At 40.0% G+C, this 20,592-nt stretch overlaps 2 protein-coding genes across 2 annotated transcripts; one reads left to right on the top strand and one right to left on the bottom strand.

Moving 5' to 3' along the window:
• Window positions 1–1,740: 1,740 nt before the first annotated feature.
• On the bottom strand, window positions 1,741–10,601 carry cct2 (chaperonin containing TCP1, subunit 2 (beta)). Its single transcript, XM_017693969.2, has 16 exons — window positions 10,501–10,601; window positions 8,654–8,728; window positions 8,261–8,326; window positions 8,059–8,170; window positions 7,819–7,895; window positions 7,565–7,677; window positions 6,533–6,735; window positions 5,299–5,399; window positions 5,067–5,194; window positions 4,340–4,443; window positions 4,133–4,252; window positions 3,582–3,710; window positions 3,265–3,368; window positions 2,704–2,803; window positions 2,209–2,350; window positions 1,741–1,965 (listed from the first exon to the last, which is right to left on the bottom strand). The coding sequence occupies exons 1-16, from the start codon at window positions 10,501–10,503 to the stop codon at window positions 1,935–1,937; spliced, it is 1,608 nt and encodes a 535-aa protein (XP_017549458.1). The 5' UTR covers window positions 10,504–10,601; the 3' UTR covers window positions 1,741–1,934.
• Window positions 10,602–12,223: 1,622 nt separating this feature from the next.
• On the top strand, window positions 12,224–19,629 carry LOC108425368 (ras-related protein Rab-19-like). The gene is made up of 3 exons (XM_017693968.2): window positions 12,224–12,871; window positions 17,518–17,701; window positions 18,191–19,629. The coding sequence occupies exons 1-3, from the start codon at window positions 12,677–12,679 to the stop codon at window positions 18,472–18,474; spliced, it is 663 nt and encodes a 220-aa protein (XP_017549457.1). The 5' UTR covers window positions 12,224–12,676; the 3' UTR covers window positions 18,475–19,629.
• Window positions 19,630–20,592: the final 963 nt, after the last annotated feature.

Genomic DNA, 20,592 nt, shown 5'->3' with positions numbered 1-20,592 from the left:
CTACAGATCAACACAGTAAAGGAAGCTTATTTGTGATCCTGAGTTTAAAGCCAGTTTTTATTCAACTTGTAACTAATTTACAAAGTAATCTTAAACTGAAACTTTGCTTGTGTGTAAAAAGTGATTTCAGAGCCACTCGGTTCTCCCTGATGGAAACTGTTTACCTTCAGTGTTTTGTGCTTCTGATCATTTTAATAGACGTCAGCGTCACTAATTAATGACCTTCTATTTAAAGACAAGTTTTCCAAGAGAGACGCTGGAGGACTTTCACCTGAAATGGGTTCATGAAGCGAGTCTTGTTATAAAACTGATAACAGGACATCAGAGCCATAATTAATCTTTTAGTACTTTTACTTTTGATACTTAAGTACATTTAAAGGCAAATACATTTGTACTTTTACTCAAGTGGATGTCTAGAGTAAGGACTTCTAATTTTACTGGAGTAATATTTTACCTTGGGTATCTCTACTTTAACTCAAGTACATGATTTGTGTTCTTCGTCCACCACTGGTCTCAATAGCACTGTTAATGTCTGATACTCTGTGTACGACTGGATTTTGGACAATTTCATGCTCCCAACTTTGTGGGAAGTTTGGGGACAGCCCCTTCTTGTTCCAACATGACTGCGCACCAGGGCACAAAACAAGGTCCATAAAGACATGGATGAGCGAGTTTGATGTGGAAGAACTTGACTGACCTGTACAGTGTCCTGACCTCAACCCGACAGAACACCTTTGGGATGAATTAGGGCAAAGACTGTGAGTCAGGCCTTATCAGCCAACATCAGTGTCTGAGCTCAAAAACACACTTCTTGAAGAACGGTCAAAAAAATCCCATAAACTCCTAAACCTTGTGGAAAGCCTTCCTAGAAGAGTTGAAGCTGTTATAGCTGCAAAAGGTGAGGTGGGCCAACATTATATTAAACCCGGATTAAGAATGGGATGTCACTCAAGTTCATTTGCATGTGAAGGCAGACAGGCGAATACTTTTGGAAATACAGTATATATTAATGGAATTTAATTATCAATATGGTTGATTAACAAATCAGCTGCCCATCGTGTGACAGATTGTGTATAGCTCCAGGTCACCTTTCCCTTCAACACCTTCCAAACGTGCTCAGGGGTTGGCAACACATGGCTCTTTTACCGCCTTGGTGCAGCTCCACAGCAGAATTAGATTTTAGGAAAAGATAAAATCCACCTTTGCAATAAACAATGCTAATTCACCACCTTATAACCCTGAAGATTGGCATGCAGTTCACATGGCAATTCAGGCAATCTAGTAGGGAATGTCAAGGCAAAGAGAAAGACGACGAACATTCAGACCAATGTACTTATTTGCATTTATAAGCAACACAGCTGGTTTCCTTGCACATTAAATATGCAACGATAAACTGCTGAAGGCTAAAAAGAAGTGGCAAAATAAGTCGGCTTCTCTTTCTAATTTTCCCGTTCCACCTTAAATGGTGCTGGCACCTCAGAAAGAATTTAAGGTGGAACGGGAGAATTCGAACAAGAAGCTAGCTAATAAGAAGCGATTTCAACCTCGTAAAACAGTCAAATGTTGAGACATTTTACAAGAAAATGTTCAACTTTCAAAATTATCAATTAACATTTAGAAAATCGATTTTGGACATTTGTGAATGTCCCCCTATAACTGTTCATAACATTAAAAGGACTTTGTGTGGTTCTTTCAGTCATCAGTAATGGATCAGTAAAAATATAAAAGGAAAAAGGCACATAAGTGTGTCCTAAAGTTTTATTATGGAGTAAACAAAAAAAGCTACACTGTCAATATGTTGGAATAAGGACATGACAGACAGCCTCTGCAGTGCTAACACTGTAACAGCACAGTGATTCAAAAGTGAAGAGACCCAAGAAGAATGAGGCCGTCTCAGGTAATAAATACACAGGCTGCTCCTCACTATTTCTGCCTTAACATGGGTGGTGGTCTGGTACTCGTTTTCTGAAAGAAAAAAAAAAAATGATGGCAAGCGATGAGTCATCATAACACACTGTCTCACACTCAGAGTGATGCAGCATTTTTCTCACTCCAAACTGCGTCACTCCTCCCAGTCTGCTTCTGAAGCTAAAAACGCATGCTGTGAAGTAAATGAAAAGCCCTAAAAACTACCACAAATGCTAAAAAGGCGTACTACTGCCCTCTCTTGGGCAGTTAGGCTAAAGGTTAGCAGTTGTCCAGACTCACCTGGGTGCTGCCTTGATGATGTTGTCTACACGGAGGATCATCTCAGCAGCCTCAGCAGCACTCAACAGGACCTGCCTCTTCACCTGGAAACTCTCTGTGATGCCCAGCTCTGCCATGTCACCGATCATTCCCTGTGTCATGTCTGAATTAGAGTGGAGGAATTAGCAACCCTTTTCTATAAAGCTGAAGAAAGGGGTTATATTCCCAGCAACAATCTTGCAAGAACAAACTAAACAGCAATAAGTAATCTGGAATTAAAAATGGAAAAACAAACCAAAATTATTTTAAAAACAAGAAATGTTGGAGGTAAAAACCATGAAGTGCTAATGCAAGCAAAAAAGGCATGATATCCTGATTCTGTAAATAAAGCAGCTATTCCTGCCAACTTAGCCATCCACATCACTTTGTCAAAGTAAGAAAAGAACAAGTAAGGTTTTGAGCCCTCATTGAGGCCTCTATGCAAGTGTGCTGGTACTGCTGCAAAGCGGAACTCACCCAGGCCAAAAGTGGTTTTGTTCTCCTGGTGAGCTGCTCTCAGCTGGGCCACGAGGTCTGCACTGTCATAACCAGCATTATCTGCAATAATGGTCGGCAACTACAACAAAAACACAATTTTGTTAGGCTGTCCTCCAGTAGGAAGAGTATTTAAACTACCAACAGATCTGAAGGCAGAAACTGTATTTAATCAGGAATTTTAAAAGAAAAAAAGTTAGCAAGTTAGAAGCACTGCATCTGTACAATTCACAGAGAGATCTGTTAAGAAATCTGGACTCAAGTGGCTCAACAGGCTAAGAAGTTTGTGCCCTATTACTGGGACCAGAATTGGATTCCCAGCAATGTGACACTGAGCACAAAAGGGCTATAGATTCAATGTTTGCCCATATTGAGCATCTCTGATATATAAGCATGCAGGAAATTACTGTTCTCCACCAGGCTTGTTCAGGTGTCCTATTACATTGAAAACATGCAGAGTAATCCACCCCACCTTTTGTCCCAATAAAATCACTGACCACAGCTTTAGGTGTTAGAGTAGAGCACTCAGGCACCAGCTCTTACCATTCTGAGTGCTTTGGCAAAGGACTCCATTGCTACTGCTTCTTTGCCTGGTGTTTTGTTGGCCAAGTCTGTCACCACTTTGGCCATCAACATTTCCGAACAACCTAAAAGAGGTTGGAAAAACAAAATTGTTAATTTCCTATATACTGATCAAATCTTTAAAAAAAAAAAAACTACTGTTGTGAGAAGTGGAACATTTGAAACAGGAGGAACAGAGATGTCCATGATTGAACTTAAAGAAGAGGTGAAAATGATTCAGCAGGGGACAAAAAGGAATGAGTGGAGGAGAGACTGGGAGAGTGAAGAGAGATGCTAACCTCCTCCGTAGACAGTGCGAGTCTCTTTAACAGTCTGAGCCAAAACGCACAGAGCATCATGGAGAGAACGCTCGGCCTCATCCAGAATCTGCTGAGTCGCCCCACGGAGAACAATAGTGCAGGCCTCACCTGGGCACAAATATGCAAATATGCATAAGTCATCTACTGCGCCAAGACACACTTAACTGTGCATTTCTTACCTCACTTAAATTCGGAATGTATACATACAGAAGCTGTTTAAAACCTTATAATTCTAAAGGCCTGTTTGTGGGCTAACACACTCATACTCATAACTACTAACTTACAAACTAGTTTCAGATTAGATACTAAATGTTGATATTAGCGCATACATACACGATGTAAAACTAAAACAGACACACTTATTGCCCTCTCTTTGTATCACCCTAAATGAGCCGAGTTGCCATTTGCTCTGTTCACGTTGTGTTACATGAGATTTCAGAGGACTGCAAGAGCCCTAGATTTTACAGTACAACAGACTTACAAAACACTACACACTCCAGCACATAGGCAGAGTCTCCACAGACACTCACCCATGGCCACTCCAGAGAAATGGATAAGAGTGTCCTCTCCGATCATCACCTCCTCAATGAGTTTACAGTGGCCAAGTTTCACCAGCTCAGGGTGGTCAAAGGTTGATGTGATCTCACCCCCTGAGGAAGGAAGCAATGCAACTTTAACACCATTAACACTAATGTAATGCAAGTAGTTCAAAAGGAACACAGTTACTTAAAACATACCTGTAACCAGCGCCAGCCTCTCCACTCCAACAAAGTCTGCATGCTCTATGGCCATGACACCAGCAGCGGCAAAGAGCTGCTCAGGGTAGTTATAGATCAGCTGCCTAATGGGGGAAAATGCAGTACACTGTAAAAATCCCTTCCAAATTAACCCTTTAAATTCTTTAAAGCGGCTGTTAATTAAAACTGAAGTGAAACACGAGGAATGTCAGACCCTGAGGCTATCTAAAAGCGTTTTACCAGTTGTCAGATGCACTCAGCTTTTTATGAACTTTTATCAACTCATCACAGGTTATTCTGGAGTTGGTCATATTTAACAGAATACTTCATAGCTCTTAAGAATTAACATTTAATAAGTCAGACTTTAACTTTTTGGTATGCAAGCTGCTGTATGAAGCAAAACTATTTTCATGTCTATAGGCAGCATTTTGTTTATTAAAGGAACAATAAGCAATTTTCATTATTAAGCAACCATTGGCAAGGTTCTTGGAAACGTATACTGACACCTATTGGCATGGGTGATACAGAACATCTATACTGCCCCCTGATGTTGTGAAGAGGCAATCATCACCTCATTTTATAATGGAATGACACTACAGCTGGGTTAGCACTATTGCTCAAACAATGTCTGAGCTGGAAGAAAGTTACTGGCATTTATGAGAAATATATATTTTTTTCTTTATAGTCACTAACTGACATGGTTTTAGCGGTGAGACTAAGCCTGTACCTGTTGATGAAGCAGTTGATGCCGTGCTTCAGAATGCGCTCTACTTTCTCCTTCATTTTCTCTTTCTCGGCCAGCTCGATCTCTGCCACTTTTGCTGTGGAGTCCACGCGCACTCTAGAGCCAAAGATCTGCACAAGCGACACATATCAATGAATGGACTGGTCCCCAGCATCACAAGAAGAAGCAGTTTTTTGAAGCAGTGCTGATATCAGTGGAAAAGAGAAAGGTGTACCTTGATCTTGTCTGTGTCCATGCCAGTGTTGGCAATGAGGATATTTGCATTCTCAATCCTCTTAGGCTGGTTGACACCAATTTTCTTGTCAAGCAGGAACCCTTTTTGGAAAACAAAAAGATTCATCTATAAAAACCAGATAACAACAAAGCGCTATGGTATGAATTGCACTATACGATGCCTAACCAAACCAATTGACTATCTGCAAGTCATAGATCATCTGACTTATTGCTGCCATATCTGTAGGACTTTCAGCTTAGGCTGCCCACAATAAGCTGGCTTTACAAGATGTTCAGTGGAGACACACATCTGAGAACTGACAATAGAGCATTGGCCAAATTAGTGAACAAAAATGGATTCTGGTAACCATGTTCACATTTTTTGGTTAAATTGTTTAGCCACATGATATTAAAGAAGCAGGAATTCCAAGACTAACAAAAAGGAGGTTTTAGCAACAGAAGCCATCCCTTTAGATGAGCTAAAGATAACAGTGGAACTAATCAGAGCAATGTTATATGCTGAAAGGATCTCATCTTTTACACAAGGTCTTTCAGTAAACTTAAATAAAATAATGTAATTGATGGCATGTGTACGAGTGCATTAATAATTTATATTTACAAAATTTTAAATCACAAATGTGAGCAATGCACAGTCCAGTTTAATCAGACTAATGTATCAAGCAGAACAATTTTAACAACCTTACTAGGTTGCTAACTGATCATATGCAATTTCCTGCAATGTTATTTATCACTAGAGATAATAAAACAATTTTTAGCAAATACAGTTACGTAGATACAGTTTTGCTAACCTGAGAACCAGTATGTTTCAGTCTGTTAAGAGTTTTGACAGTGAGCTTTTTGTGTTATCTATCAAAATGTTTTCAGCTGTTTTCTGAAATTAGTGGGGTGGGGTGGGGTGGTGTCTTCAATTCTTCGGATGACTAGGAAAGGCAAGTCATGCATTATATGTTTCTCACCTTTCCATATCTTAGTCTAATAATCCTGGCTAATTTACTGTCACTGCCATTCTCACTGTAGATTTGTTTAGAGTTTTTCATTCATTTGATGGTGAAAGGAAAGTTTAGAAGCAATTGTATTTGGATAAGAGGCATATAAATCATCATTTTCCAAACAGTCAATTAGAAAAGATTACACTAAAACAACATTAATCAGAGAAGAAAACAGAATGTAAACTTGAATAATTAAAACAAATAATTCAATAGTGAACTTCACACCTTCATCCAGATAAGAGTCGGTAAGACTTCCTCCAAGTTTCTTGATAACGTGGATGGCCTCCAGGTTGCCAGATCCTTTAAGTCTAAGCACTGCCTCCACAGCCAGCTTGGAAAAGTGGTCTTTATGATGAGTGAGCAGTTTGGACGACAGAGTGGTGCGAGCAATGTTCAACAGATCCTCCTGGAATTTCTCCTGGTCATTACTGTAAACATGGACAGGACCAGTGTACATCCATATGGGTTCAAACTTCAACTGTGAGAAACTTTAACTGTTAGAATGACATAATTTCCTCAGGTATGGAGGCAACTGATTATCTGAGCTGGATTACTTTTACCTGGGTAAGTCCTGTAATTAAGTTGCTACTGAGAACAATGATTTTACTCCAGTATGAATTTGCACTTGCAGTAGTTTGTACAGTGTGACAGCATTAACTGGAACAAATGGCCTCCTATAATTGGTAGTAATATGAGGGATTCCAGTTCCAATTTATTTCTTATAAATGAAATAATAAAACTTGCGAATGGACACTGTCATGCAGCCAGCTGTTACTGATATTGAGTGTAGCCCCATCACATAAAATTGATGGTGGATCTAGCACATGACCTTTCAGTCCAGGCTATCTGTGCTAATTTGGGAAAACGGCACATATTTCATCGCTTGCAAACCAATCGGTCACATCCTTAAAATCTTTGTCACCAACACTGGTTCTGGAGATCTACTTTCCTGCAGGGTTTATCTCCAATCTGCCTCTAACATGATGTCCCAAAACGTTTGCTTGATGCCAAAGCTGGAGCAGGTGTGGCAAATTTTGGTTGGAGCTAGAGTCTGCAAGAAAGTAGATCTCTAGGACCAGGGTTGGTGACCTGCTGCCTTAAAAATGACATTACAGACTCTCCAGAAAAATAATCCAGCTAAAATAGTGCTTTGGGCTAAAGTTACTGGAATAAAACTGGAGAAAAATTATAAATAAATTTTTAAAAATGTTAAGTTGATTAGTAATTGTATTTGTTTGTTTATATGCTGATGTTTACCCATGGTCCACTGCAGCGCCCTTCAGGGCCTCACGAGCAGCCTGGGTTGCTTTCCTCCAGCCAGAGACGATGATCTGAGGATGGATCTTTCTCGCAATCAGCAACTCTGCTTCCTAAAGCACAATTAATACATAAAAGCCCATCACCAATTAACAAATTGGTATCTATGTAGACAGGAACAGGTGTTTTGGGGAGCCTTTATTAACCATAACAGAAATGAAGCTATGGTAAATACTACGACCACACAGCCTCACCCTGAGCAGTTCAGCGGCCAGCACAGTCACAGAAGTAGTGCCATCCCCAACCTCATCATCCTGGACCTTGGACATATCTGAAAACAAGACAATAGAGAAAATCCCACTGATTACCTGAGCAACACACAACTAACGGCTCATCTTGACCCTGTTATACTGAACTAAACATGGTTACTATTCAGTAATAGACCTGATCGATCTCTCTTCTGACTCTGGTGTCTACAGAGAGGCCACACTCACCAACCAGAACTTTGGCAGCAGCGTTGTCCACACCAATGGCTTTCAGAATGGTTGCTCCGTCGTTGGTGACTGTAACAGAGCCTTCTCGTCCACCACCCAAGAGGATTTTGTCCTGCAGAGAACATGAGCCATACAAGACATGATTACACAAGAACCCAACAAAAACCCAAACATATGTATTTAAACAAAAATATATCCATACCATTCCTTTTGGTCCAAGAGTACTTTTTACCAGATCCCCAATAGCAATGGCACCAATAAAGGAGGACTAAGAGAAAAGAAAGACAAAAGTTAGCACAACTGCTCAAAATACACAAATGAATCTGAATAAAACTGACTTTTTTTTTTTAAAAAGCATTTACTGTATGAACCCATTTTAGGCGATACAAGCTAATAGCTCTGAGGACAGTTTGGTATGCAAAGTCACCCTACAACTTACGAAGACGGACATGATCCTTTCCACCATTTACAAAGTGATCTTGGATTGTATTTTCTGAACCAATATAAATCCCAAACTCTGTTAAATGCTGTATGAAAATAGAGCAAAAAGAGAGAAAGAGGCATTCCTGGTTAACAGCGAGAGGAAAGCACTCACCAGACGAGCAGTTTCTGCTTTCTCCTCATCAGCGCCATGTTTGAAGATGTTCACTGGGGCCAGCGATAGTGAGGCCTGTCAAAATAAAAACACAGAAAGATGAATTACCCAGCACTACTAAAACATTATATACACTACTGTTCAGACATCTGAAAAAGAGCAGTTTAAGAGCAATTTGAAAAGTGCACTATTCATTATTTAATGTTTAATAACTTCTTACTGCTCCCAAAACCATAATCTTATGACACTGAACAAAACCACTGAACATAATGACTGAAAAGCCTTTTGTTGCCATGCCGTTTATAATATTTATCAATAAAATTTAACTATTTGTTATTTACTATTTGGAAAAAAAATGAAAAAAAATAAAAAAATAAAAAAATAAAAAAAAAACTACATTTGCAAAATATTAGTTTTGTTCCTAAATGCAGCATCAATGACACACTAAAAAAAAAACATGGTTCTTCAAGGGTCCTATAGCAAAGAATATGGTTCTACCAAGAAGTATTGTTATATAGAACCAATGCGTGCTTAAATGCTTCTTTGCATGGCGATATTATTCAACTTGAAGGAGAATGTTTTGGATGTGTTTCTATTAAAGAACCTTTTTTGACAAAATTATTCTACATAGCACCAAAATGGTTCTTCCACTGTTACAAGATTAACATTGTAACAACAGAAGAACCCTGTATGGTGCTATATAGAGACAATAGAGTCATATTAATGAATATTCAACCCGTATAATGGTGAATACCATGTTAACACCAATAGATGAAGGACACCTCTTCCCTCACACGCCTGTTACTCATTTAAAAAACTCGCAATATCCAAAATAGCATCACGTGTATATTTATAGCATTTTGTAACGAAACTCTTCATATTAACATGTTCCCCAAGTAACTCTGCTCATGAGAGAAGAACAGCGCTAAACGCAGCATCCAGATAAAGTCAGAGACGGAGAGACGAGCTTCAGCCGCGGGGCTGCTGCCCGCCGACTCCTCCCTCTCCTCCTCAGAAAGCACTAGAAACTCCGCTAGGCGTGCTAGCCTGCTGAGCTAGCCTGCTAACGCGTCACACATTCAGCACTAATAAACACACATTTGCAAACTCAGCGCACTGGCTAACTGTCAGATACGCAGTAAAACGAGTGAAAAAGAATTTGAGTCAAAGTTAACGGGAAAAGTATTTTTTCTAACATCTGTGGTTTAAGACACGGTAAGTTAGCTGTAAGCTAACCGGCTAGTTAGCTAGACAAGCTGCTAAGACACCCAGCATATTAAACAATGGGCACTGACAGCTAAACACCTATTAGAGGCTGAAGTCAGCGCCCTGTCCGCCAGCTCCCTGCTCGAATTATCCGGCTCCATCTTAAATGGCGCAGCAGTTACGTTCTACTACCTCGGGTATCACAGTGTACTGGCTGCACCATTTAAGGTGGAACGGAAAATTCGAACAAGAAGCTGAGCTTCAGCTTCGTCGTCGTTGGCTATTGTGCACCCATCCAGGATAAATGAAAGCGCTTTTAAATATCTGACGAGCCTCAAATACACATCCATGAGCACGTTTTAAGTACAGTGTCCAGATACTGCTCAGATAACATGCCTGGGAATGAGCCGAGCTGAGCTGAGCCGAGCCCAGCTAACGTTAACCTAGCGGTTTTACAGCCGAGCCGGGGCCGAACATGTGCACCGAACAGCGCTGACTGGGCGAGGGCTGCTTTGAGCTTTTACGCTTCTAAACTCACGAAGTCATGTTTTCGATAGCCTGACCATGACGTGCTACAGCTTTTCTGTCGCCCTGCTGATAAATCTCTCTTCAGATGTGACTTATTTCAGATAAACACTCACCATGGTCGCTCTAGGTCGGGTAAAGCCGCACACGCACCGAAACCAGGAACCCTGCAGCGCTACCGATGCGACAATAACGAACGGACGGCCGGGAGGAACATTTCACATTAAAAGTCCCAGCTCGTTCCACTCCTAAAACCGGGGTCTCAGATGGGGAGTCATTATCTAGCATTGGCAGCATAATGAGTTTAATGAGCATATTTTCACGCTTCTAAGTGTTTAAAATGCGTCGGTCAATGAGATGATTCTACATCTTAACTGCAGTCTTTTATTTTGCTGGTTTTAGTCATTTATGTGCAGAAAAGTATTACAGCAGTTCAGTCCGCAGTTCACAGTTTCTCGCGGGCTGAACAAACCACGACGGAAAAGAGTGATTTTATGAAATCATGTCTTCTCTTTCTGCAAATGATGGCCTGGACTACTGAACTGAAATGGCTCAAGAGTGAAGGCTATGGAAATTAGCCTGTATAAGCTGCATATTTATGACAGTTTAATTAAAAATGTATTTTCATACTCCTTTTGGGTTGATCTCTCTCTAGTGCTCAAAAGAATCACTCGTAAATACATTCCCCTTAAAAGACACAACGGTTTATTACGTTTTGAGGACCTTTCATTTAACTCAAATGAGCACTTTATATTACGCTTTATTATAATAATAGCTAAATTACATATACATTAGATAAAAATCATTCCAGACAAATATCTTCACATATGCTCGTCGCACACACATAGATTTATGTAATTACATATATACATTAGTGAATTTATGCCAACAGCATCACAAGAAGTTTTGTAAAGCTTTATTGAAGCTTTTCGATTTTCTTTCTTTCTTCTTTATATGTGAATATTGAGCTTTAACATATCATACTGTTATTCTGTTATTGCATAAATTTGGCTATTTGCAAAAAAAAAAAATAAAAAAATGGAGATTTGACCTAACTGAAGTTTGAGGATAGGCCACGCCTAAACTCCTCCTGCTTAATTCTAGCTTCATATAAATATACTCCTCCTACTCGTGACGAATTTCGCACCCCACCTCCTCCTCTTTCTCCTCAACCTTGTCCACGCCTGCAATTGATCTTTAATGAAAAATGCCAAAATACATTTGGGCAGCATTTAAACCTGTTTTCCTCCCAAGGAAAAAAGCTTTGAACTTTACTCAAGGATCATTAAATATGAATGTCCTTTTACTGAATTAATTTTCCAAGAGAAAAAATTTTTTTTTTGATCCTTACATTTTCATTGAGGTTTTCAAAGTACTTGTTACACATACAAAAGGGCAGAAGATTTTTTTCCTCTTCTTGTGCCAGTAAAGTTTCTGTACATTAGAACTGATTGATTTATTAAAACTTCATATTCATATTAGAGTTAAATGAAACTGCCCACATGTGCCACTGTGCTAATTTGTCTTTTTAAAAGGCACTAAAGAAAGAAAACTTGCACCTTTTTTACCACTTTTTAGTTTTATTATATTTTGTTACATACAGTAGGTTTAAATATATACACGTTTTCTTACTTTCACTCAAAACAAAAGTCTCCTGTTGGCTGTTAGAGTGCACTATGGTCTGCTGGAGGTGTTTTCCATCTGGTTTTACACTGCAGTCACCTGAGAGCAGTAGAGCAGGTGATGGGTGGGACTCTGCCTGCTTAAGTAGGCCGGGCGGGAACAGTATTAGATAAAGAGCGCGAATGGTTGGAAGATGGGTGGAGTGAGCAGGAGGAAGAGAAAACTTAAGCTGCTGAGAGCACGAGCCTCTCAGGAGGAACAGGTACATGGAGCAGGATATGAAGAGGACAGAAGCAGAAATTCTCTGAAAAGAGTTGTTTTGATCATCTCAGGAAGGACCTGTGTCTATTCAGCTCAGTGCATTGCCAAGGGAGGTGGAAAAAGCAGACAATTGAGAATGTGCTGAGAGGCACCGAGACTCTACAGGTGCAGTTCTTTGTTGTATACACCTGTGTGAAGGAGACTGGAGGAGCAACATTTACAAAGTGACAAAGAAAATCCCTGTTCAGAGAGAGAACGTCACTGAGAGGCCGTGAGAGGGCCTCTACTACTATTACAACACCGCTACGCTACGTAAGGATGATTATGGGTCTTTTTTAATGGTGATTTCCTGACAATTGCTGCACTAAAGTTAGGCCAGTCATATTGACAAGGCACACACCACTGACCATGCATCCGGCTGGACTAGAACAGGACGACTGCTTTGATTTCTTGTTCAAGATTATTCTGATTGGAGACACAAACGTAGGCAAAACCTGTGTGGTTCAGAACTTTAAGACTGGAATCTTCTCAGAGAGGCAACAGAACACCATTGGCGTGGACTTCACTGTGCGGACTCTCAATATAGAGGGTAAAAAAGTAAAGGTCAGTTTAATTTTTATTTACATCTTATGTGAGTCTATAGTGCTTTAATGTGTGATACTGATATAATCCAGCATTTTTGTCTGTGGCATCTATAGCTGAAACAGTTGCCCATTATAAGTGAGTTTTGAGTGGGTTTCCTGTTCTTTTCTATATACAAGAAAAAGTGGCATAAATGTTATTCAACTGTTCACAGAAGATAGAATTTAGGGTGACAGATGCTGTAGATTCCTTTACTGAAAGGACACAGTTTCATTGGAGGAACCTGCTACGCGTCGTTAGATCCTTATCAGCATTCAGGTGTATCCTTGATACAGTCAAGTCATTGAGAGGCAGCAGAAAATAAACTAGTCAAACCAGCAGTGGCCTGGGGGGACGTGCTCTGCAGGTTTACTTGAACATACATTCTGCATTGTTTCCCACTACTCACTTTAAGCCATCCTAACCGACCACTTTTCAGGAAGCCACTATTAATAGATAGCAGGCCGAAATTTGTGTCATGGTAAATACACACTTCTGATGACTCTTCTGTGGGCAGTGAATGGTAAGGTTAGGTAATGGCTAACTTGGTTCACCTACTTGAATGAGCAGTTGAAGAACTTGTTCAACCTCAGGGACTGGTAGATTGGAATGTGCGGCATGCTCAGTCTTCTGTGACGCGTGTCTGGATCTCCACCACAGGAAATGCGTGAAAGTAATAAAAGGTGGATTCAAGTATATGTTGGGTTGTCAGGTCACATGGGCCAGCAGAGGTGAGTGGAGTAGCCCAAACATACTTTAAGTAAAAGTGTGGTTACACTTCATTGAAATCATATACAGTACAAAGGCCATTATTTTTTTATATTTAATATAATTTGCTTGCATCAGGAAGAGGAAAGTCAAAGGTAGAAAAAAAAGTTATTAAAAGTTATTGAGAAAATGGGGCTCCTAACAACCACCCAAGACCAGGCAGACCACCAAAACGGACACCATCAGGCAAACAGTACTTAAAGCTTTCATCTTTGAGAGAGAGGAGAAAATCAAACTCCACCTACTTAAAATCTGAAAAAAAAACTACAGGTGTTTCTGTCCATCCTTCCACTGTGAGAAGAAACTCAACACTATGAGTGTGAAAACATGAGTAGCTATCAAGAAGCTCTTACTGAGAAAAAACAAATAGACAAAAGAGAAAAAAATCTGCAAATCAAACAAAGAAGCTTCTGGTGTTCTCAGAACAGCAAACTGACCACCCAGAGTCCAGACCTCAGCATCACTGAATGTGTTTGGGATTATTTGGATTGTGAGAAGCAAAAATGCCGCCAACATCTAAGACTGAACTTTGACAGTGTGGACAAATTGAAAGCAAGTGTTCTGAAAAAAGATAGAAGTTGTAATAAAGACAAAGAGCAGACACACTAAGTACTGAAAGCTTTGAAACTATATTTATTTGGCTTTTTTGTCCTGTCCCCAAAAAAATGAATGTGTATTTAATGGTCATTTGACTGGAAATTACATAAACGAAGGGAGGTCTTTGGCACAGTACTGCAGGAGTAAAACTAACCTAAGAGTTAACAACTTAAGCAGAAGTAGAAATGTATCAGCTGAAACAACTACTTAAGTGCTGAGTAACTTGTAGAACTGCAGTGGAGCGTCTTAGTGCATCCAGCATGTATCAGTATAAGGACTGAAGTCTGTTAGGTATTATTCTTCCCTTTTGGGCATAATTTTGGTCTAAAATAAAATGCTACAGCTCCAAATTCAGAGGTGTGACCAATAACAAAGCAGTACAGACGCTGTCACCAATAAAAACATCATTACATTAAACAGAAAACGGGAATAAATAACTCACCATTAATGCATAAAATTCAACTATCGTGAATATTATATTATTTTCCTCATAAAATGGAGTAGAAGTAAAATACTCAGGAAAAGACGCATCTATTGAACTGATACTTAAGCAAACGTAACTAGTTACTACTCACATCTGTGGGCAGTGTGGTATGATATAAAGGGACACATACTGTATGCCATAGGCCCTGAATGGTGACATCTAATTAGTTAATTTATCACTAAAATGGCTTTTATTATACTTTTACCTTTACAGTATTTCATTTTGCTCATTTAGAAATACTTTAAATACTCTATTAATTACCAGCTAAAACTGGAATAATAAGTCTCACCTATTACCTGACGTCTCACAATACCTGAATCCTCCCAGGGCCTGAATAGACCTGGTGACATCAGTGAAACCGCCTCTGTGATCTGTAGCACTCAGACAATAACACTGCAAGGTGCTTTACCTCTGGACTGCTGTGTCTGCTTGCTCAGGTTACATGACGTAACAAGATTTCTTCCAGGAATGGAGGAACTTGTTTCCTGCTCAGTATGGTACATTCTAAATAATGCTCTTATTAATACTCTTAATAGAGCATTTATTACCACACAGCTTAAAGATACTATTGTATTAGTTCAAATGTAATATACAGCTCACTTAACCCTAACAACAAACACACATTGTTCATAATCATGCCTAAAATATTCTAATTTGAGCAACTTATGCACAGTCAAATACAACACTGTTCAACGGTTTGCAGTCAATGTTTTCACTAATTTAAAATTAGTATGTCACATGAAGTCTAGACTATGACTTGGATGAATTATGCGTGTACAATATGCTAAGACAGATTATTGTGGAGAGCTTTATTCTACAGTCTCTCCCACTATATTGTTACAATATCCAATTCAGTGACACCCAGCAGACAAGCACTTTAAAATAACACCAGTTTTTCATTCGTCAGTCACTAAAATGTGACATCAAGAAAGGAAATGTGGGTTAATCTGGAAAGATAACTGCTAAATCACGTAGGCATCATCTGAAACGGTAGCCTGACCGTTTGAATTGCTAAGGGTTAGATCAAGAGTACAACATCTTAATCAGAGTAGCTCATCTGACTCGCCTCGTATGAAAATATGCAGAGAGAACCAAAGAGTAATTCAGGCTAGCTATGTGTGTGCAGGTAATAGGTGTGCTCAGTTGCCATGGCGCTGCATCCTCTCTAATGAGCAGAGATGTTAGGAGGGTGAGTAAATCTCAGTGGGACCCAACATGATGCAGCATCTACTCACATTTCATTACCAAGCACCCTCTACACAGTCTAACATAATGCTCAATGTAAATGTCAATTCACAGGCTGAAAAGGACAGGAGATGTTTCACGTTTTAAACAAATCAACATACTGATTCTCAGTAATGTCCTCAAATATTTTTCCAGGTTATTTCAATTGGTCAAATGTTTGACCAGTCTGAAATTGCACATGCTGCCCTGAGTGCTGATGACACTTGCAATGTGACAGTTCCACCATGCAGATGAAGGAGGGACAGCATTTTAAATAATAGTTCATTTAGATTTTGCATAACTGACATCTCAGAGGTGCTTGCAGCTGCACATGAGGGCTGTTTAGTTTCACATCGACTCTGTCGTAACAAAACTCTGTGACTCCATTATTTTACCAGCTTTTATTTTTTTGAAGTTCATGGCATGGCCTGATAAACGTTGGGTGCCTACCCTAGTTAAGTACATGTACGTTAGTGGCTGTCGAGCAAAGAAATAATAGTTTCTGTCGAGACAAAAATAAATAGGACTTTTTTCTCAAATAAATGGGGATGAGAAAGAAGAACGAAAGGATGAGAGTGGGTCAGAACAACATTGAATTTGTGCCCGGGGCAGGGTTGCCCTGAGATAGCATGAGCGAAATGGTGTCTTTTGGCTGAGCAGAGGTACAGTAGATGAGTGTGCTACTTTGGCACACCCTTCATTCCTATCAAAAAAATTGTGATTTCAAGCACACCGTTCACATTCTGACCGAAAATTCCGAGGTTGGAATGATGCTGATACCTGGAAAACTGTGGGACGAGTTAGCAGACAAAAATCTGTCAAAAAATAAGAGAAAAAAAAATTGAGTAACAATAGTGTCACTAACTAAAGTTCCTTTTATAAAGTTACAGAGATGCAAGGTTTTGTTATGAATGTGAAGAATATAGAGGGTGGAAGAATTCATAGTATCAGATGATATTTAAATTTAAGGGTCCATTCTTTGTGGAGTTTGTATGTTGTCTCTCTGTTTGTGTAGGTTTCCTCCCACAGTCCAAAGCCATGCAGTCAGGCCTATTGGACAGGCTAAATTGCCCCTAGGTGTGAATGTATATGTCTGTCTGTCTGCTGTGTGATGGACTGGCGATCCTGCCTTCCGACTTCCATGACTGCTGCGATAGGCTACAGCAACCGCCTGTGACCAAGAAGGATAAGTGGTTTAGAAAGTTTGTCTGTGTGTGTGTAAAGTTAATGAATCTGAGTATTGTAAAAAAAACTTTTTACAAACGGACACAGCTTGTTTTGGTTGGACTGCTTCATTCTGTTCTGCTATACATCTCACTCAGTACTGTAAACATTCTCCAGAAAATCTTGGCGTATTCTTTTAAAATAATCCCCTGTTGGCAGACATACACTGAAGTTAACAACAAATGTAATTAAGCTTTTGTTAACGATCAGTACCCCAACACTAAATTTGGTGTGACCTCGTGACGTCGGTTTGGTAGTAAAGATGTTAAATCACACAGCTCTAGTTGAAGCCCTCTGTGTGTAAAGACTGACACTCTATCTTCTGTCACAGATGCAGGTTTGGGATACTGCAGGGCAGGAGCGGTTCCGCACCATCACCCAGAGTTACTACCGCAGTGCGCATGGTGCCATGATCGCCTACGACATCACCCGCAAGGCCACCTTCGACTCCATCCCACACTGGATCAATGAAGTGGAGAAGTACGGGGCCGCCAACGTCCTTCTAGCCCTTATAGGTGAAAAACGACAGCACAGTGCTCATGAAACAAGACCGACTTAATGTGATTCAGACAGGCTGAATCATTCTGACTGTGCTAAGAAATGGTCTAATAGCACAACTGAGGAATGTACTGCTCTGTAGGCTGCTCTGTAGGCTGCTCTGTAAATTCCTTGAACATGTGGATTCGTAGGAGCCACAGTCTTGCATTAGCTAGTATTTTGACAGTTGATTTATACCTCTTGCAACATATTAACACAGTCTTAACCAGCACAGGCAGGCTATATCTTTCCCCTGTTCACAAGAGAAGATAATTTAGTGCGGTTAGTTGGTTTGTTGCTGGGAACTACTGAGAAACTGCTTGGCATCTTTATGTGATTAATATCTCTCAATGTCTTAGCATAGTGAAGCCTGGGCCTTCTTCTAATGTAGTGGTTCTTGATGTCTTTTGTCAGTATTCTTCATGGGTCCGCTGCCTCAATACTCACTGCCCACTCTCTTTTTGCAGGTAACAAATGTGACCTGGAGCCTGAAAGACAGGTTCACTTCAATGAGGCGTGCTCTTTAGCAAAAGAGAGAGGGATTTTAGTAGCTCTTGAAACCTCAGCAAAGGAGAGCCAGAACGTAGAGGATGCTTTTGTGATGATGGCCCGCGAACTGCTGGCACGGAACGGACTAGCAGTGAAAGAGGACGATTTTCGGGGCAATTCACCACATATCCTACTGCGCTCCAGCTCCAGGCCCATTAACTGTCCCACACAACCCCCTGCGAAAAAGGGGTGTGAGTGCTAATACATGGAAAGACTCTAAAATCAGAGACTATTGAATAACATGTTACATTTTCCGTTGTTTGGGCATCTAAAAGGTCGATCGACCAGTATGGAAGTGGTAACAGTGACTTCTCAGTGGCTACATGCCTACAGCATCTGAAGCACTGGGTTGAAACTGTAAGTGTATTCTTTTTATGGTGATTGGTCAGTTTTTGCCAGTTTATGAATCATACAAGAGCTTATTTTGAAAAACAAGATTCTTTTATCTGACCAGCCAAATCTGAAAACGTGACAAAAAAGAGTCACCTATGGGATAATCTATTGTATAGTCACCAGCCACTTCATTAGAAACCTCAGTGCACCATTAGAGACTGTTGTGTTAGCCGTCCTCTTGCCCTTCATCAATGGTCAGTTTGTGACCACAGAGCTGCTCTTAGCTGGATGTTTTTGGGTAGTGGACCACTCTTAGCCTAGCAGTGACACTTAAATGTTGGTCACACAATGGTTCATCACTCAAATAATAGGAACAAACAAACGTGGCATTTTTCTGTGAATTTTGAGTTGTGAACAATGAGTTTAACACATTGGAAGATACAGACTGCATTTTATAGTTTATTCTTTCCAATATTATTAAATTCAGCAAATAAATAGTTGAAATAAACTGTCCATTAAAAGTTTACTTATTTACACAAAACATCATTTAAACAGTCACCCAAGATTTTGCATGCCACTGTATATGGAGCAAAAAGTGACCACTGAGTGGACATACAATGTGTTTCTAATAAAGTGGATGGTGAATGTACGCAGCTTTAAATCTCCATCAGATTCACACTGTAGCTCAAGCTCTGGTTAGGACACTAGTGAATAGCACTCACCTCTACATGAATGAATCTGAGGCAGAGACAGCAAAGCACCCGACTCTTATAGGAACATTTAAAGGCAAAGTTTGTTCACCATTGACCACAGAGGCCAATGTTTGGAAAAATATGATCCATCCTGTCATATACATGTTTATGTCTCTGGCCACTACTACTGGTCATGGATGAAGGATAAACATAATGGTTTGGGAGATGCACAGAGATGCATCTAGCAAAATGAAAGGCAATTTCTTCGACTTTTTCAACGCAAAAGAAGAATCAAAAAGATGGAACCCATAATTAAACCATGTTCCCCCCAATTCATAACTATTCATTTTAAGACAAACCCCCAAACCTGTATTCATTGTTTTTCTGACATGCATATGTTCCTCATATCTTACCACCACAGAGAACTTTCATGTTGTATGCCACCCAACAATAATGTACATTAACCCTCACATGAGATCAGCTGAGACTAAGCTAGGAGGATAAAGATTAGGATGCGCTTGCTTAGACACAGATGCATTTTTTTTAATTGCCACTGATGCAACATCATTAGACAGCTCAGCATGCTTGTAGAACAAACTCTCCAATTCAGTTATGTCAGCTAACAGACGACCGTGTTGGATGGCGCTGTGCTGAGTGATGGAGAGAGGGAGGACCATCCTATGCACCTAGAGGACGAGGCCACCTGGATGGCTGTGGCATCGCCAAGGATCATCACTCTGGAGCAGTTGTTTGTGCATTTGAGATTTTTTGAAGCACCCAACCTTAAAGCTGCATCCACAACCCAGACACTGCCATACTATTATGTCAGAAGTGCACAAGTAGTCCATTTAAGAGAAGTGTGTGTATAATCTGTGGTGATCTGTACAGACACCAAAAAGTGTTACTGAGCCAGAGATGCATATCCTGCATATCCAGTTTACTGTGACATGAAAACTCAGGAGCAGTGAAAGGTGCCGTGTTTAGTCTTCTTGTGGCTGCGGCATCATTACTAGGAGACAAGTCTGTTATTTTAACATGAAATTCAGGTTCAATTTGATACTAAAATACAGGAGTGATTGCTGTGGACTTTAGTTTGCGAGTTCATCAATTAGACGAGTCAGACCTGATATCAATAAAAAAAAAAAAATTTTTTTTAAAATCATAGCCACTCGAGTTTTACACGTGTGTTCTGCTGGATCCATGAGACGATGATCGCCACTTGCGGTGTAATTTGTAAATGGTACTTCAGCTCTCATGGCAGTTCACAGCAATAAACATGAAGCAAACTAACTGAA

This window comes from Pygocentrus nattereri, chromosome 1, assembly GCF_015220715.1.
Source record: "Pygocentrus nattereri isolate fPygNat1 chromosome 1, fPygNat1.pri, whole genome shotgun sequence".
Lineage (NCBI taxonomy): Eukaryota > Metazoa > Chordata > Actinopteri > Characiformes > Serrasalmidae > Pygocentrus > Pygocentrus nattereri.
This window is presented reverse-complemented; position numbering and strand designations above follow the sequence as displayed.

Excerpts from the sequence above, each read along its gene's own strand:
- cct2 (XM_017693969.2), bottom strand. Across the intron at positions 8,171-8,260 it reads CTCTTGGACCAAAAGGAATG|GACAAAATCCTCTTGGGTGG; the intron begins GTATGGATATAT and ends TGTTCTCTGCAG. Across the intron at positions 3,369-3,581 it reads TCGCACTGTCTACGGAGGAG|GTTGTTCGGAAATGTTGATG; the intron begins GTTAGCATCTCT and ends AACCTCTTTTAG.
- LOC108425368 (XM_017693968.2), top strand. The coding sequence starts at position 12,677 with ATGCATCCGGCTGGACTAGAACAGGACGACTGCTTTGATTTCTTGTTC. Across the intron at positions 12,872-17,517 it reads TAGAGGGTAAAAAAGTAAAG|ATGCAGGTTTGGGATACTGC; the intron begins GTCAGTTTAATT and ends CTTCTGTCACAG. Across the intron at positions 17,702-18,190 it reads CGTCCTTCTAGCCCTTATAG|GTAACAAATGTGACCTGGAG; the intron begins GTGAAAAACGAC and ends CTCTTTTTGCAG.